Here is a 14,797-nt window from a genome sequence, read left to right on the forward strand (position 1 = left end):
ACTTACATGAATAAGGACGCCATCTGACCTCTCCTATAAACACCATATGGTACTACAAGGCACATCTGCACCATATAAACAGTGTCCAAGTCCTTCTGCTCAGAAACTCGAGGTTACTTGAATGAAAAGATGCAGCAGTTAAAAATGGATGACACTTTAAAATGACTGTGTATCTGAGGTAATCGCTGTATTGTACAAGTCTTCCATCTGAACACGTAGAGCAGTTTTGCTGAAATTCTATCGCTTGATTTCAGTTCAAGTTGATGTCACTTTTGAAACCCGGCAGAAGATGGACGTCTGAATCCAACACTTTCTCAATCGCAATGAAACAGGAGGTTACATTCTCTTTAATACAAATTAGTCTACACAACAAACTAGCACTAAAGCCCTGAATGAGGGACAACAAAAACCCCACAATGATGGAGTGCATTACCTGGGAAAAGTCCCTTTTGCTTGGTGGAGCATCAGCTTCAAATCACAACGATAAGTTCAACCATCACACAGATTCAAGTTCCTTTTTTTTTTTTCCACAGTTTTATTATGAGATATATTACAAACACCTAAACTCCACGAGGAGTCTTGAAGTTCATGCCAACCGTTGGTTGGGTGACCTGCAGGTTGGACAGACTGCCGAAATCCTGAACAGAAGAGACAGGACAAATTAGACCACCACAGGTGACAAAAAAAACTCTGTTATCAGTAAATATTTATAATGCAGATACGTAAATGTGTTTTTGTGAAAGAAAGGAATCGAGCAAAACGTTCAGGCTGCTTTCTAAAGGGCTGATTTGACGTCTACTTCCTGTGTGACGCTGCACTCCAGATAAAGAAAGATTTCCTCCCGTAACCAGAGGCTACAGCTGCATGACAGTCGCTTAACAAATCAGAGATAAGACGATGTACCAAATTTACCATCATGATCATTACAATAGGAATATAGTTCTTTGAGTGATTGGTCACTCCGGACAGAGTTATCTTAGATCTGTGATCTCGTTTTAATCTGAAATGGCACGCATCATATGACTGATGAGATAATAGGCCGAATGTTAATGCTACAGAAGCCTGCAGGGGACATTAAATGGTTTAATTTGTTGTGCTTAATGTAAGATAATCCAGGAACATGACAAAAGCCAATCCAGCTAGTAATCAATAATCACGTATGAAGGACAAAAAGCTCAGGTAAAGAGGAATTTTACCCCTCGTGCTGATCGTTTGGGTCAGATTTAACCTGGAGCAACAAAGCTACTATCTAATTAAAATGGTACAGGCTTTATTATTAATGTCTAAAGACGTTGTTTGTTATTTTAAATAGGAACTGTAACCTGCAAATAGTGCTTTACATTTAAAAGTGCAGTAGCCATGGATGCGTCAACAACCAGCATGACTCCGAGGAACAATTCCTATCCGAGTCGGATAATTAGCTGTGTGCTGAGGAGTCGAGGTTTCAGATAGCTGCTGCTACTTTTGAACATTGTATTAAGAAAACAATGAGAAAACTGAAGGTGATGCGACATGTCTTCTGATTATGTCTGAGGCAAAAGGATGAGCAAGTTGTTTACAGTCAATCAAGCTGCAAACACACTGCTAAATTAAGATAATGAGGCATGTAGAGAATTTGTGTGAAAGATACAGGGTTTGGCAAGAACACGTTGTCCTGGCAAACACGGGAAAGACTTTCAGTTTTCTCTCCCTGTAGTATCAATGACCTGGCAACCTGACACCATGGTCACTTTCGATACAGGGACCCACAGCAAATAGATGAACTCAGAACCTGAAATCAAACGTACCAGAAGCTTGAGCATCTCCTTGGTGTCAGGGTCCACCTCAATGATCTCCTGGTCCAGAGCAGAAACCTGTAGAGAGAAAATTATGACCGTTTAGCGAAGCTTATAAGAAAATGAATTACATGTTCATGTCCATACTATAAAACAGCGTTCTCTATCCTGCTCCTGGACTACCATAGGTGGTACCATTTTAAGCTCTTCTAGCGTTTTTAAATCTCGCCCAGTTGAATCAGGTAAGCATGGACTGGTCACTTCATGACCCTGACTGAGAAATGCCACTTTAACATGTGTGAAAGACACAGGGTTTGTCAGGAACACTGCAATCCTGCAAACATGGGAAAGACTTTCAAGTTACTTTTCCTGTAGTATCAATGACCTGGCACCCAGAGACCATGGTCACTTTCGATACAGGGTCAGTGTTGGTGGCATAGCTGTATTAACCGCTCTTCTGTTGTGCTAAAACAAAGACGGATGCCTGTGGATCTCCAATCTCAGTATTCAGCTAATACTGAAATCACTGTGTGTATCAGTCACGCCCTGCATCCACATATGAAAATTTAAAGCCGAATCTGATCAGACATTTTCAATAACGCTCAGCACTTGACCTCAGACACACATTCAAGCAGCTCGGCATTGCAGATTGCAACACTTTACACCAGAAAGTGGAACAGTACAAGCAGAGCACACTGTGAGCTTCGGTTTTTACACTGGGTTCTGCACTCATGCATAGGATTCACTGGTTTAGTAAATCTGACAAGCAGGACGTACGTGCTGTAATTATGCACAGACACCGTGATTACATGAACTTAATCCAATGAGGCTACTTCTACACTAATCCGGATAAATCTGAAAACGGCATTTTCCGTCTAAAAATGCTCTGCGTCCACATTATCGCTTTCAATCGTTTGAAAAGAGCTGGTCATCTGCACTCAAACGTCTGAGAACCCCGTACTGCTCGTGAGAAAACGTAAGACCCTTCCGATCTGCGTCATTTCCGCCTGACGTTTATTTACTCTCCAGCTCTCTGAGTTGAGGTAGAGTTGTTGCTGCGAGTAACAGTAAGTTGCAAAAGTGAGCGAGAACACTGACTTCATCTTAGCTGAATTGGTCATGTGACTAAAAATGCGTTTTCGAAAAGCCTCCGTTTTCAAATTGATCCACTTTCGAGAGCATTTTCAAAAAGGCACGTTTTCGTTGACCATAAACGCTGTCTCAGTGTGGACCGAAGGCCAAAAATATGCATTTTTAAAGGAAAACTTGGTGTGGACACGGCCTTAAGAGTTTCTCTACAACTCTGTGCTAGTTGTAATTCAGGTCTGGGTTTTAAAATCATCATCAGAGCGTTTCTGCACTCGGTATTCCTCTAGGTTACAAAACCCAACATGTGCATTCCCACAGACGAGCGGACAATTTTACTGCAGTGGAAAACGCAATTAAACTTCACCTTATCACATTAAACCGTGCTTCACCCCGTCTTCTAACGTTTAAGTGAATACAGATTCTTTAACTGAGTAACACAATTAGGCAGAAGGTACGGCCATTTTCACCTAGAGAGGCACTGAAAAATTAAATCAGGACATACTGTGCCTTAAAAAAAATAATAAAAAAAAATTTACTCAGCACAAACAGGGCTAGGACAGACATCACACCGAGTGCATCAGTGACGCGTGATAAGTCAGTAGATAGTAGAGAAGTCAGACAAACCTCACTGGGCATCAACTCATTTTGGAAAGTACCTGCCTACCTTAACTTTAATAAAAAAGAGCCAGCATTATATGAATAAATATTTAGGGATTTTGAGACAGGAGAGGCCATGAGGAATGGACCAAACACTGGTCCTTATCACCAAACATGTCACTCAGGGATCATCTCGAGTTATTACTCTTTCCAGTCAGAAGGAAGACCACAGACATTAAATCCACCATGTTTTTAAATTGTGATTAAAAATGTTTGCCTATGGAGCACACAGAAAGCTTTGGCTCCATCAACCTTTCCAGTGCAGAAAGAAAAATCTCATAAGTTACTTATCCAGAGTGATTTACAATTTTCTCTCATTTGATACATTAAAGGTTAAGGGCCTTGCTCAGGGGCCCAGTGGTGGCAGCTTCGTGGACCTGGGATTCAAACTCACAACCTTCTGATCAGGAAACCCAGTTTAACCCCTGCACTACCGCATCCCCACTTGCTCAGTCTCATGTTTCAGATGCCTAGAGCAGCTCAGCATAATGCAAACTCCCACCCGTTATGATTTAGTTGTCCAGTCAAATGCATCAATAGCAACTAATCCTGACAACAATCGTCCAGAGATTAGTAGTTCGGATCCCAAGAGAGAAACAGCCAGGAGTCAAAGAGTTCGAAATTGACCAGGCTCTCTGGGTGGGTGGGATTACATACTCTCAGATTTTCTGTCCGAGTGTTACGCCGCCGCAATGCCTCGTGCAGAGGCTCGAAAAGATGCACTCAGCTGCACTTTAGCACTTCATGCATCTCAAAGGAAGCAATCGTTAGCCTTCACCCTCCCCGGTAGCAGCTGCGCGAGAGGGAGAGCTGGGGGTGAACTGGCAAATGGGATATACACGTTTATAAAGTGATATTAAAATCAAAACTAAAGGAATTCTGGAGGAATCCCCCCCCCCTTACTAAACAATGCAAGCCATTTAGAATAGCTTGAGGCTTGATTTGAAAAGTTGAGTAGCATTTTACTGAATTTAATCAGTAAAGGATCAACATTGGACATTTTGGGCTTTAGTGGAAATGAAATGTTTCTATTTCAGGGTCTAAGCTGAAGCCAGTGTATAACCTAATCCTCAATTAAACCATATTTACACAGTGTGTCTGGAGATGGCGGATAGGATCGCAGTCAAAACCAAACCGAGTGCGAGATACACTAAACCCGAGAACATAAGCATGAATCTGACTTTCAAATGAATGACGGGATTTCCTGAAACATAAGCTCTGCACTGAGAATTACATGAGTGTCAACCATGTGTTTTTTGAGATCCGTGAACCCTCGCGTCAACCGATAACGTCTCCGATGCGACCGCCAGCTTATTTCTTTTACCCTACATGATTCCAATTGGCCCTAAGACAATACCTTATACCACAAATCAACTGAAAAGCCTGATGAACATGTCATGATACTGAGCCAAATGTTAATAGGACCAAATTAAGACGACTAAGCCCCTATCTACGCATCTTTATCAGAATTCTATCCAAAAAAGAATCAAAGAAAAATGAAAGTGTGAATCAGTCCATCTTTTCGAGCCACATCTGATGCCTTAACCGCTCACAGCAGTGGTCTGTGAATGCACAAGTCGCTCACGAAGGAAGCAAGAAAATCTGTATACTGTACTTTAAAGGGAAATTCGCATATTAAAACGCGATTCCAGACTCTCCTCGGTGGTGAACTTAACAAGTATCTTGTAATCCCATCAAAACGTGACGCACAAGGCGCATGAAGTGACCGAGGGGTAAAACGGAGCGTATAAACGCTCTAGCAGAGTTAAGCCATACCTCTGGGACATAGTTGTCCCTCCTCTCACGTTCCTCCTCCTGCAGTTTGATGGAGATGCCTCTGACTGGCCCTCTCTGAATACGCTTCATCAGATGGGTCACATACCTGTCGGGACACAAGACAACACAACATGCTTCATCTTCAAATGGATAAGCTTACATATGGACAAAACATATGGACAAAAAGGCCAGACGCCTCACTCTTGTGCGACATGCACATTTATGTAAGGCTAAACTGACACCTAACTTTTCTTGCAGGCGCCGACATCTTGTCTCGACAGACTGATTATCTGAAGCAAAGGGAAAACCTGCGTCAAATTGTTCTTTCGGAAATTTCTGGAAGTGTTTATGGTTAGTCGAGGTGTAAACAGTTGAAAACCTCAGCTTCAAAAATCAAACAAACAAACAAACAATCCTTTACATCAGTGTGGCTCTCAAAGTGGAGCCAAGCCACAGAGACTTTCTATTCATTTTCACAGTGGTGGAAATCAGGTTTTAATTCGGACAAACCTGACCCAATACCGGAATAAAAAGGCGTATGGGTCATAAAAAGCAGGCACAATATTGCACTTGTTTATGATGAAGACAATTCAGTAGGCTGCAGAATGTGTTTTACAGCCAAAAAGGAAAACCTGTGTGCAAAAATAAATGAATAAAAATGAGAACCGCTCTTTCGGAAGTGTGTGAAAGATACAGGGTTTGGCAAGAACACGTTGTCCTGGCAAACACGGGAAAGACTTTCAGTTTTCTCTCCCTGTAGTATCAATGACCTGGCAACCTGACACCATGGTCACTTTCGATACAGGGACCCACCATTGACCAGTGACGCTCATCAGAACGGGTCAGCGCCTTACCCAGCGATCTTGTTGCGGAGCTTCTTGCTGGGGATGATGGCGATCTCCTCGCACACGCGCTTGTTGGTGTGGAAGTCATTGCCCAGGCGGGTGTAGTACTTTTCGATGATGACCCGAGCGGCCTTCTTCACCGTCTTTGTCCTGACACGGCCCTGCGGACGGAAGAGAAAGAGACATGCATCAGAACTGCACAAGACTAGGCAAATCACTGTGTAGGTCATACAACCTGAACAGATGTCCAACATCTGTGCTTGTATCATAATCCAGGAAGCAAGCTAAACTAATTCTACAGGCATTTAGTGTCTATAAACTGTCCATTACATATAAACACCCTAGATCTTTACTCCACGATATTTTATCTTAAAATGGACCAGCATGAGCACTGGAGTGTCTAATATAATAACCATTTGCTAGAGATGGAGAGCTAACCGGTGATTTTTCCCTGATCTCCCTGTTAGAGCTCGAGCTGTTTTTCATCAAAAACACTATAACTATAATTCACACATGAAGTAAAGAACCCTATGAACAGCGAAAACCTACTCCTTTATTAACAGGCAAGACACAAAAGTCTAGCGATTACAGACCGGACCCCAATTCTCCCCCAGCGGTCAGCTAGCAGAGGGCTAACCAGAGTACGAGCCGTCTCCTGGGGTCCGGGCAGAGCCGATTATTTCATCATTTCCCCCGAAATTAAAACCCCCACGCGTTTAATACTGAGCCACCCATAAACTAAAACATGTTTACTAAACGATCCCCCACTAAACGGTGCTCCAGGGTGTGTATAAAACGAGGATTGAATCAGATTTCAGCACCAGTGAAAATGTCAGGTACCCACCATGTTGGATTAGGTTAGCCGAAGAGAGCCTGAAAGAGCTCCACCGGAAGTTTAAAGCACCGACCGGAAACGTTATCTGGGATGTAGTGCCACCTTCTGATACGGAGAAAGTCTCACTGTCTTTTTCTTTTCATTTTTCTTTTCTTTGCTTTTCTTTTTTTCTTTCCTTTCCTTTTTCTTTCCTTCTCTTCCTTTTTCCTTTCCCTCTCCTCTTTAAATCAGTCTATTAGTTTTTAACCCTTATATTATGTCTTCCTCATGATCTCCTCATCATGGCACCTGTTAGTGGGTGGGATATATTAGGCAGCAAGTGAACATTTTGTCCTCAAAGTTGATGTGTTAGAAGCAGGAAAAATGGACAAGAGTCAGGATTTGAGCGAGTTTGATGAAGGGCCAAATTGTGATGGCTAGACCACTGGATCAGAGCATCTCCAAAACTGCAGCTCTTGTGGGGTGTTCCTGGTCTGCAGTGGTCAGTATCTATCAAAAGTGGTCAAAGAAAGGAACAGTGGTGAACCGATGACAGGGTCATGGACGGCTAAGGCTCACTGATGCATGTGGTGAGAAAAGGCTGGCCCGTGTGATCCGATCCAACAGACGAGCTACTGTTGCTCAAATTGCTGAAGAAGTTAATGCTGGTTCTGATAGAAAGGGGTCAGAATACACAGTGCATGAAGAGCCAGGGCTGTTTGGCAGCAAAAGGGGGACCAACACAATATTAAGCAGGTGATCATCACACAACTGTCACCCAAATGAAGATGGGTTCCCTCTTGAGTCTGGTTCCTCTCAAGAGTTCTTCCTCTTACCCTCTAAGGGAGTTTTTCCTTGCCACAGTCGCCTCAGTCACCTCAGGCTTGCTCACTTGGGATAACATCTAGGAATGTCTGTCTGTTTGTCTGTTCATATGTTTGTTGTTTTCTTATGTCGTTTCTCATGTAAAGCTGCTTTGAGACAATGCTCTTTGTTAAAAGCGCTATACAAATAAAATTGAATTGAATTGAATTGATCATAATATTATGCCTGATCGGTGTATACTCACTGGAACTTCTGTACATCTGCACATTTATACAGTTCCAGTCGGCCGATCACGTGGCAGCAACACAATACATGATATAATGCAGATACAGCTGTTCGTTAATGCTCACTTAAAAGAAATCCCAGAAAAATATAATCTATAGGAGATTGTAGAACGGTTGCTGGTGCGAGTCGGGCAGGTTTGAATATTTCAGCAACTGCCGATCTGTGAAACCATATCCAGTGATCGTCGGTTCTGTGGGTCAAAACGGTTTGTTCGTTAGAGAGGTCAGAGGAGACTGGTTCAAGAGACTTGTTTAAGCCTACAGTTTGTCTACAGTAACTCAAATAACTACTCTTTACACCCATGAGGAGTGGAAAAAAGTCTTAAAATGCTCAGCACAACAAACCTTTAAACATGTAGGCTACAACAGCAGCCAAGAACAGAAATCTAAGGCTTCATTGGGCACAGTTCACACAAAATTGACATTTAAAATTGAGATCAAGTGGTTTTTTGAATACAACTTTTGACCAAAATGTAGCGCAATTCATTTTTTGGGTCACACATATAGGCCGACAATCACACACACTCATGGGGAATTTAGAATTACCAATCAACCTAATGTACATGTTTTTGGACTGAGAGGGGAAACCTGAGTACCCGGAGGAAACAGGGAGAACATGCAAACTCCACACAGAAATACCCCTGTCTGTTTGAACCCGGGATTCGAACCCGGGATTCGAACCCAGGACCTTCTTGCTGTGAGGCAGCAGTGCTAACCACTAAAGCTACCACACTACCCCAAGTCATGTTCATTTGACGCTCAAATACAAAATGACTCGGACACAGAGTGAAGGGTAAGAGAGAGAGATCTTTTGTTTTTTTTTTTATTTTACATTAAAAAAGGGTCCAAACTTGAGCTACCCCTCAGGGTTGAAGGAATAAAAAGTGTTTGTCGGTGCCTCTGAACAATGGCCGTTACACAGAGAGGCCGCTCGTCTGTCTGAAAACGAAACGTCCCAAAATTTCAAAAAACGAATGGATTCTTCACAACTGGAGCCCTTTAGCACAGTTAAAGCATAAGGATAAAATTTGAAAATGACATTCAACATTTTACACACAATATTAAGAATACATTTTTCGGGGGGTGGGGGGGGTTGGGGGCTTGCTTTATCCAGACATACACACACACACACCCACACCAAGCCCTGATAGCACTGTACATGAACTCGTTAGAAATCCTCATTAACAGCATGTAGTCCAAGTCGAAACGGGGAGAAATTTAAGTCTGTGAGAATGAACTTTTTTTCCCGTAACTTTGCTTTCATTTATCTGTGCAGGCTTGCTTTATCCAGGTCAAAGCAGAGATAAAACGCAACCCGGCTCCGAAACTACGACGTTCATCATGATACCATCAAAACAATGAAATATTTTACATCATTTACAACAGACACTTTCATTTAGTGGTTTCAGCTCCATCATATCTGTGGTTGGGAGATTAACAAGGGAATGTGTCTCTCTCGAGCTAAATCAGAAATAAAATATGATACAAGGATAATAAACGGATCGTTTCATCAAAGAGCTTCTTTTCGTTTTCTGTGTAATAAGGCATAATGTGTGAACCAGACCATATGGTTTTAAGACTGTAGCGTCGAGGAAAGATTAGGAATTTCTCACAAGGAACGATCTCTCTTCAACGTGCCCTCGTTTCATACGGCATGTTCGCATCTCTGATGCGCACAGGAACGAAACAGGGAAAATAAATCGGGCGTCAAATCGCCGACAAGACACGGATCGTGACAGATGTGGACGGAGCTGGAACTAGTGGCGCAGAAAGAAAAAGAAATACAAGGTTTTCCCCCAAAATGCCCCATTGAACCAGTGTTTACATGACAAAGATAGTGACTTTGGGGACAAAGTCTCAGTACTGGAATCCATTTGCTCCACAAGTACAGATAAAAAGCGTCTAATAATAATAATAATAATAATAATAATAATAATAATAATAATAATAGCGAAAACAAATTCTGAACATGTATGATCAGTTTCGGTATCGACCAAATTCATGAACCAAAATAAACGCACATGATGGAAATCTGCTCCTAAGTCACCTAGTCTAAGATCCTTTACCAAGACGTCCAGCTAATACGATTATGATTTCAACACCGCTTCCAAATCAGTGTCCGAACAAACCAACTGAAGTCATAACTTAAACGATTCGACACAAATAATCATTATACATATATATATATACACACACATTATATATATATATATATATATATTTGTATGGCTAATTTGGGAGAAAAGCATTCAAAGATCCAGTTATTCACCCCACCAGGAGGTGCTGTGGAGACCTTAGTGTTCTCCGAAATAAAAGCAAATAAAAATATTCACAAATATATTCACAATCAATAAAATTACAAATCAAGTGACCACATACACTCATATGAACTGTATAATGCACGGAAACACACCATAAAATCTTCCTTTTTTTGAGGCATTAAATACAAAATAAATTCGTTTTGTTTAAAGGCAAAAATCCGAAAAGTCCGTCGTTAGGCCGCATCCGTATTTAAAAACGAAAAAAACAAACAAACAAATAAACATTTAAAAAAAAAAAACCCCCAAAAAACAAAAAAACAGTTACAGTACAAAAGGTCTGCAATTGAATTAATGCTATAAACAGTCAGCTGCTTATTACGGCTACGCGTAAAGAAACGTTCACCCGAACAAAAGCTAGCTTGAAGACTAAAGCAGAAATAGTGAAAAACGCAATTAAACAACAAAAAAACAACAGCAGACGTATTAGTCCAGCACATGATGCATTATAGCTTTCGTTTCAACGCTCGAGTAGGTCGAGGTGCTTTAACACTGTTTACCTAACACCCATCCGACATCTCTGCAGCATCTCACGCATCAAGACAAACGCTCTGTACATCTAATAAAGGTTCAGTATCATGAATTGCAGGTAAAAAATAAAATAAAATAAAAAATAAATAAAATCACCGGTCCAGTTACGACAGGCTTTGCAGTCCATCTCAGCGTTCACACAGGAAGGATAAGATCTTGGGTTTGATATTCTGACCCAGGTATAATAATCGTAATGAATGTGAATGCAGCTCTGTATTCAAGGCATGAGACGGTATCATCAGTAGGAGTGCACGAGTGAAAGAGTGATACCTTTTCTCTACACCCGGCAAATTCAATCTGTTGGCCTCATGTGTGGGGGAATGGGTCGTCTATAGCTTCCATAATGTGACACACAAATAGAAAGAAAGAAAGAAAGAGGATTCTAACCTTTAAGACTTTGGGAATGGGTATTGCACATTCAAAGCTGGAAAATTTCTATATAACAGCACATAGCGGCATGTGCTCGGCGAGCTGAAGCTTAAAAATGAGTGGTACTTGATTTGGGCTTTCTCCTTTTTTCACCCCTGCTGTAAATGTGTTAAGAGAAGCCATGGATTTGATCATGCAAACTACAATACGATTAAATACACAGTTCCATGAAATATGGCTTTTTTTTTTTTTTTTTTGGTTACCTAATCGAACATTTTACATGCCACAAATACCTTCAGGATAAATACTTCAATATATTGAGTAAAGTTTGTTTTTTTTTGTGTTTTTTTCCTCTCGTAGATTTTGGTCTTAGGGGACAAAATCCTTCGCAAGCCAGTCATCTATGTAAAAACCCCCTTTTAGAGATTCATAGGCGTATACATACTGACCTACAGTATGCATTGCACTTTTCCATGCAATAATATTTGTCTCCAGTGTAACACATCCATGTCAATGTGCCTGTTTTTTTGTGTTTATGGAGCTTCGAACTTTGCATTAAAATGAGTTATTTCGTGATGACACAATGCGTATGTGTTTATGGGTGTAAGTAAGACAGGATGCATACAGTAAATGGACATTGCGAATCAAACTGCACAGAATTTGTAGAAGAAAACTGCAGCAAAAGTGGAAGTAGGCTGTGCTATTGAGTCCAGGTACCACCAGGCGATGAAGTTCCTCTCTGTCCAAAAGCATGGGAGGGAAAAAAACAGACAAAACAAAACGAAACAAACAATAAACAGGCCAAGCACAAGAGCAAGAAAGGTCCTTGAAATGGTCAAACGTTTGGGAAAAGTTAAAATGTTCATAGCAAAATTACAACCCTTCAGGAAGAAATGCAGCATGAACTGTCCTCTACTGACCGGCTCCTCATAGGGACAGACATCCGTAAAAACATTAAAATACATAAATAAAGGAATATCGGGATGAAAAGGCAAATTAAAAGAGTGCAAAGGGGAGAAGGTCCTGTCCAGGTGCCTCTGGACTGTTTAAGAAGCTTAACATTCTTGCAGGGCCACCGGATGTACTGTAATGTAATCGGCCTTGAAAATGTCCAGCTGTAGATGCGTCTCCACGGAGAGGCTCACGTCAGCAGTGCAGTGGAAATAAGGAGAGGAGGCTCATTTGTGCCTCGGGGAACTCTTCTTCCTTTTACGCTTGAAGAAGCAGCAGCACCTGAGGGGAGGAGGAGAAAAACAGATCAAGACTTTTGCCGAAACTCTGCGTCGAGGTCACGGCCCGTATCTACTACGATTTTACGAGAAAAGAGATTAGTGGTTTTGTGAAGGTCGTGACGTGAACCACACGAAGTAAAAACACACACACACAAAAAAGAAATACACAAAGCACAAGACGACAACAACATGGCCATTAGTAAGACAATGTATAGACATGCTGCTGAGAAAGACACACGGCATCGTGTCGGACGACTTCCGGGCTGCTGTCTCTATGATACCTAATGCGACGAGACCAAACGATATTGTAATATTGTTAACGTTAGCTAGGGAGAGACACGACACCCTGTCCAGCCAGTTTGATAGTACTGTATCATGTTAATCATAAGCTCTAGGTCAGTACTAGCGTTCCCCCTGTGTGCCCGTCCCTGAATTGGGATGAGTACAGGGAAAGGGAGACTCACCACAAGTTGAGCATTTTCACGCAGCTACAGAAAGCGTAGAGAGAGAGATAGAGATTAAATACTGTACACACAAACAGGTGAAGTGAAAAAACATGCGACATCGACGTCGATAGGAAATGCAATACACATACATACACACACACACACACACAAGGCAAACAGCACAGGGGACAAAGAGATGAGGTGGTGCAAAAGAGAATCAGCAAGACCCTGGCAAATCAAAATGGGAAGACTGCAAGGACAAAAGCTTCACAGCAAGAAGGCAAGAAAATAGACGGAGCATAGACATAGCGAGGGTGGGGGTGGAGGGGTTTTACGTACTTGGCCTCATCCACCACGTCCACTTCTGCCTGTGTTGTTATCGGTGCGTTGGAATGGGCTACCAGAGGGTCATCTGCATTCAGCTCCCCGTTGGTTGAGCTGATCACCTGCAACACAGATTGTGTCTAATCAGAAAATAGTTCATGTGTAAATGAAAGATATTTTCTGTTCACTTCTTGTTAGAATTTGTCACAAAAGGTGCATCATCTCCATTTCATCCAAAGTCGTTTCAATACGAATTCAAGAATAACTAAGGTTTGATCTGGTCCATACTCGTAATTCCAACCTTTTCAACTTCTTTTTTTCTGCAGTTTTGTTTTGGTGAATTTGAGTCAGGTGCAACTACACTATACTGCCAAAAGTTTTGGGACACCCCTCCAAATCATTAAATTCAGGTTTGTGTTTCAGGGGTTGGGCTCAGCCCCTTAGTTCCATTGAAAGGAACTCTTAATGCTTCAACTTCATACCAGGACATTTTGGACAATTTCATGCTCCCAACTTTGTGGGAACAGTTTGGGGATGACCCCTTCCTGTTCCAAGATGACTGCACACCAGTGCACAAAGTGAGGTCCATAAAGACATGGATGAGCGAGTTTGGTGTGGAGGAACTTGACTGACCTGCCCCTTAACCCGATAGAACACCTTTGGGATGAATTAGAGCAGAGACTGCGAGCTAGCGCATCTGTGATGTCTGCATCAACTCCTCTGGGGAAGGCTTTCCATAAGGTTTAGGAGTGTGTTTATGGGAATTTTTGACCATTCCTCTAGAAGCGCATTTGTGAGGTCAGGCACTGATGTTGGATGAGAAGGTCTGGCTCGCAGTCTCCGCTTTAATTCATCCCAAAGGTGTTCTATCAGGTTGAGGTCAGGACTCTGTGCAGGCCAGTCAAGTTCCTAGACATCAAACTCGCTCATCCATGTCTTTATGGACCTTGCTTTGTGCACTGGTGTGCAGACATGTTGGAACAGGAAGGGGTCATCTCCAAACTGTTCCCACAAAGCATAAAATTGTCCAAAATGTCTTGGTATGCTGAAGCATTAAGAGTTCCTTTCACTGGAACTAACGCCCCAAGCCCAACCCCTGAAAAACAACACCTGAATTTGGAGGGGTGTCCCAACAATTTTGTCAATATAATGTATATTCACACTACAAAAGTACCAATCAGAATTTACCCCAATCACAGAAACTAGAAATTTCTTGCCCACTACAAATCTTTGCTCCTAAGTGACCAGCTGCATCTAGTCAGAATTTTAAATGTTCTCCTTTAGTGCCTCTAGAAATATATACAACATACACCAACGCACCACACAATGAGTCATGAATATAAAAATAAAATCAATGTGGAAGCTCCTCTCCATCACTAACATGCCACTCACGTTGTTTACGTTGCTGGGGAGATGCTGCTCTATGTCAGTTTGCTCACTCACACACCTATAAATCTACAACGAGGCATAAAAATTAGACCTTTTTGTAACTTTTGACTTTATTTAAATTAT

The 14,797-nt window shown here is 41.8% G+C and overlaps 2 protein-coding genes and 3 non-coding genes across 7 annotated transcripts in view; all 5 read right to left on the reverse strand.

The window, feature by feature from the left end:
* Positions 1 to 515: 515 nt before the first annotated feature.
* zgc:114188 (40S ribosomal protein S17-like) lies at positions 516 to 7,083 on the reverse strand. Its single transcript, XM_058408675.1, has 5 exons — positions 6,987 to 7,083; positions 6,152 to 6,303; positions 5,298 to 5,403; positions 1,788 to 1,853; positions 516 to 638 (listed from the first exon to the last, which is right to left on the reverse strand). The coding sequence occupies exons 1-5, from the start codon at positions 6,987 to 6,989 to the stop codon at positions 561 to 563; spliced, it is 405 nt and encodes a 134-aa protein (XP_058264658.1). The 5' UTR covers positions 6,990 to 7,083; the 3' UTR covers positions 516 to 560.
* Positions 1,617 to 1,743, reverse strand: LOC131365319 (small nucleolar RNA SNORA71). Its single transcript, XR_009206625.1, has one exon. It is a non-coding gene; the product is annotated as a small nucleolar RNA SNORA71 (small nucleolar RNA).
* LOC131365321 (small nucleolar RNA SNORA71) lies at positions 2,071 to 2,197 on the reverse strand. The gene has a single exon (XR_009206627.1). It is a non-coding gene; the product is annotated as a small nucleolar RNA SNORA71 (small nucleolar RNA).
* Positions 5,978 to 6,104, reverse strand: LOC131365320 (small nucleolar RNA SNORA71). The gene has a single exon (XR_009206626.1). It is a non-coding gene; the product is annotated as a small nucleolar RNA SNORA71 (small nucleolar RNA).
* Positions 7,084 to 8,854: 1,771 nt separating the features above from the next.
* LOC131364930 (casein kinase I) overlaps positions 8,855 to 14,797 on the reverse strand; it is a 32,766-nt gene continuing 26,823 nt past the window's right edge. For all 3 annotated transcript variants that reach the window (XM_058408411.1, XM_058408412.1, XM_058408413.1), the window contains 2 exons: positions 13,301 to 13,407; positions 8,855 to 12,516 (listed from right to left, as the gene is read on the reverse strand). In XM_058408411.1, the coding sequence (XP_058264394.1) occupies positions 12,462 to 12,516; positions 13,301 to 13,407 (162 nt within the window). In that variant the 3' untranslated portion in view covers positions 8,855 to 12,461. The remainder of the gene's footprint in view (positions 12,517 to 13,300; positions 13,408 to 14,797) is intronic.

Source organism: Hemibagrus wyckioides, linkage group LG14 (genome assembly GCF_019097595.1).
Source record: "Hemibagrus wyckioides isolate EC202008001 linkage group LG14, SWU_Hwy_1.0, whole genome shotgun sequence".
NCBI classification, from domain to species: domain Eukaryota; kingdom Metazoa; phylum Chordata; class Actinopteri; order Siluriformes; family Bagridae; genus Hemibagrus; species Hemibagrus wyckioides.

Coding starts and splice junctions, on each gene's coding strand:
- zgc:114188 (XM_058408675.1), bottom strand. Junction 1,854..5,297: donor GGGACAACTATGTCCCAGAG/GTATGGCTTAAC, acceptor TTCTCTCTACAG/GTTTCTGCTCTGGACCAGGA. Junction 639..1,787: donor AGGAGATGCTCAAGCTTCTG/GTACGTTTGATT, acceptor TCTTCTGTTCAG/GATTTCGGCAGTCTGTCCAA.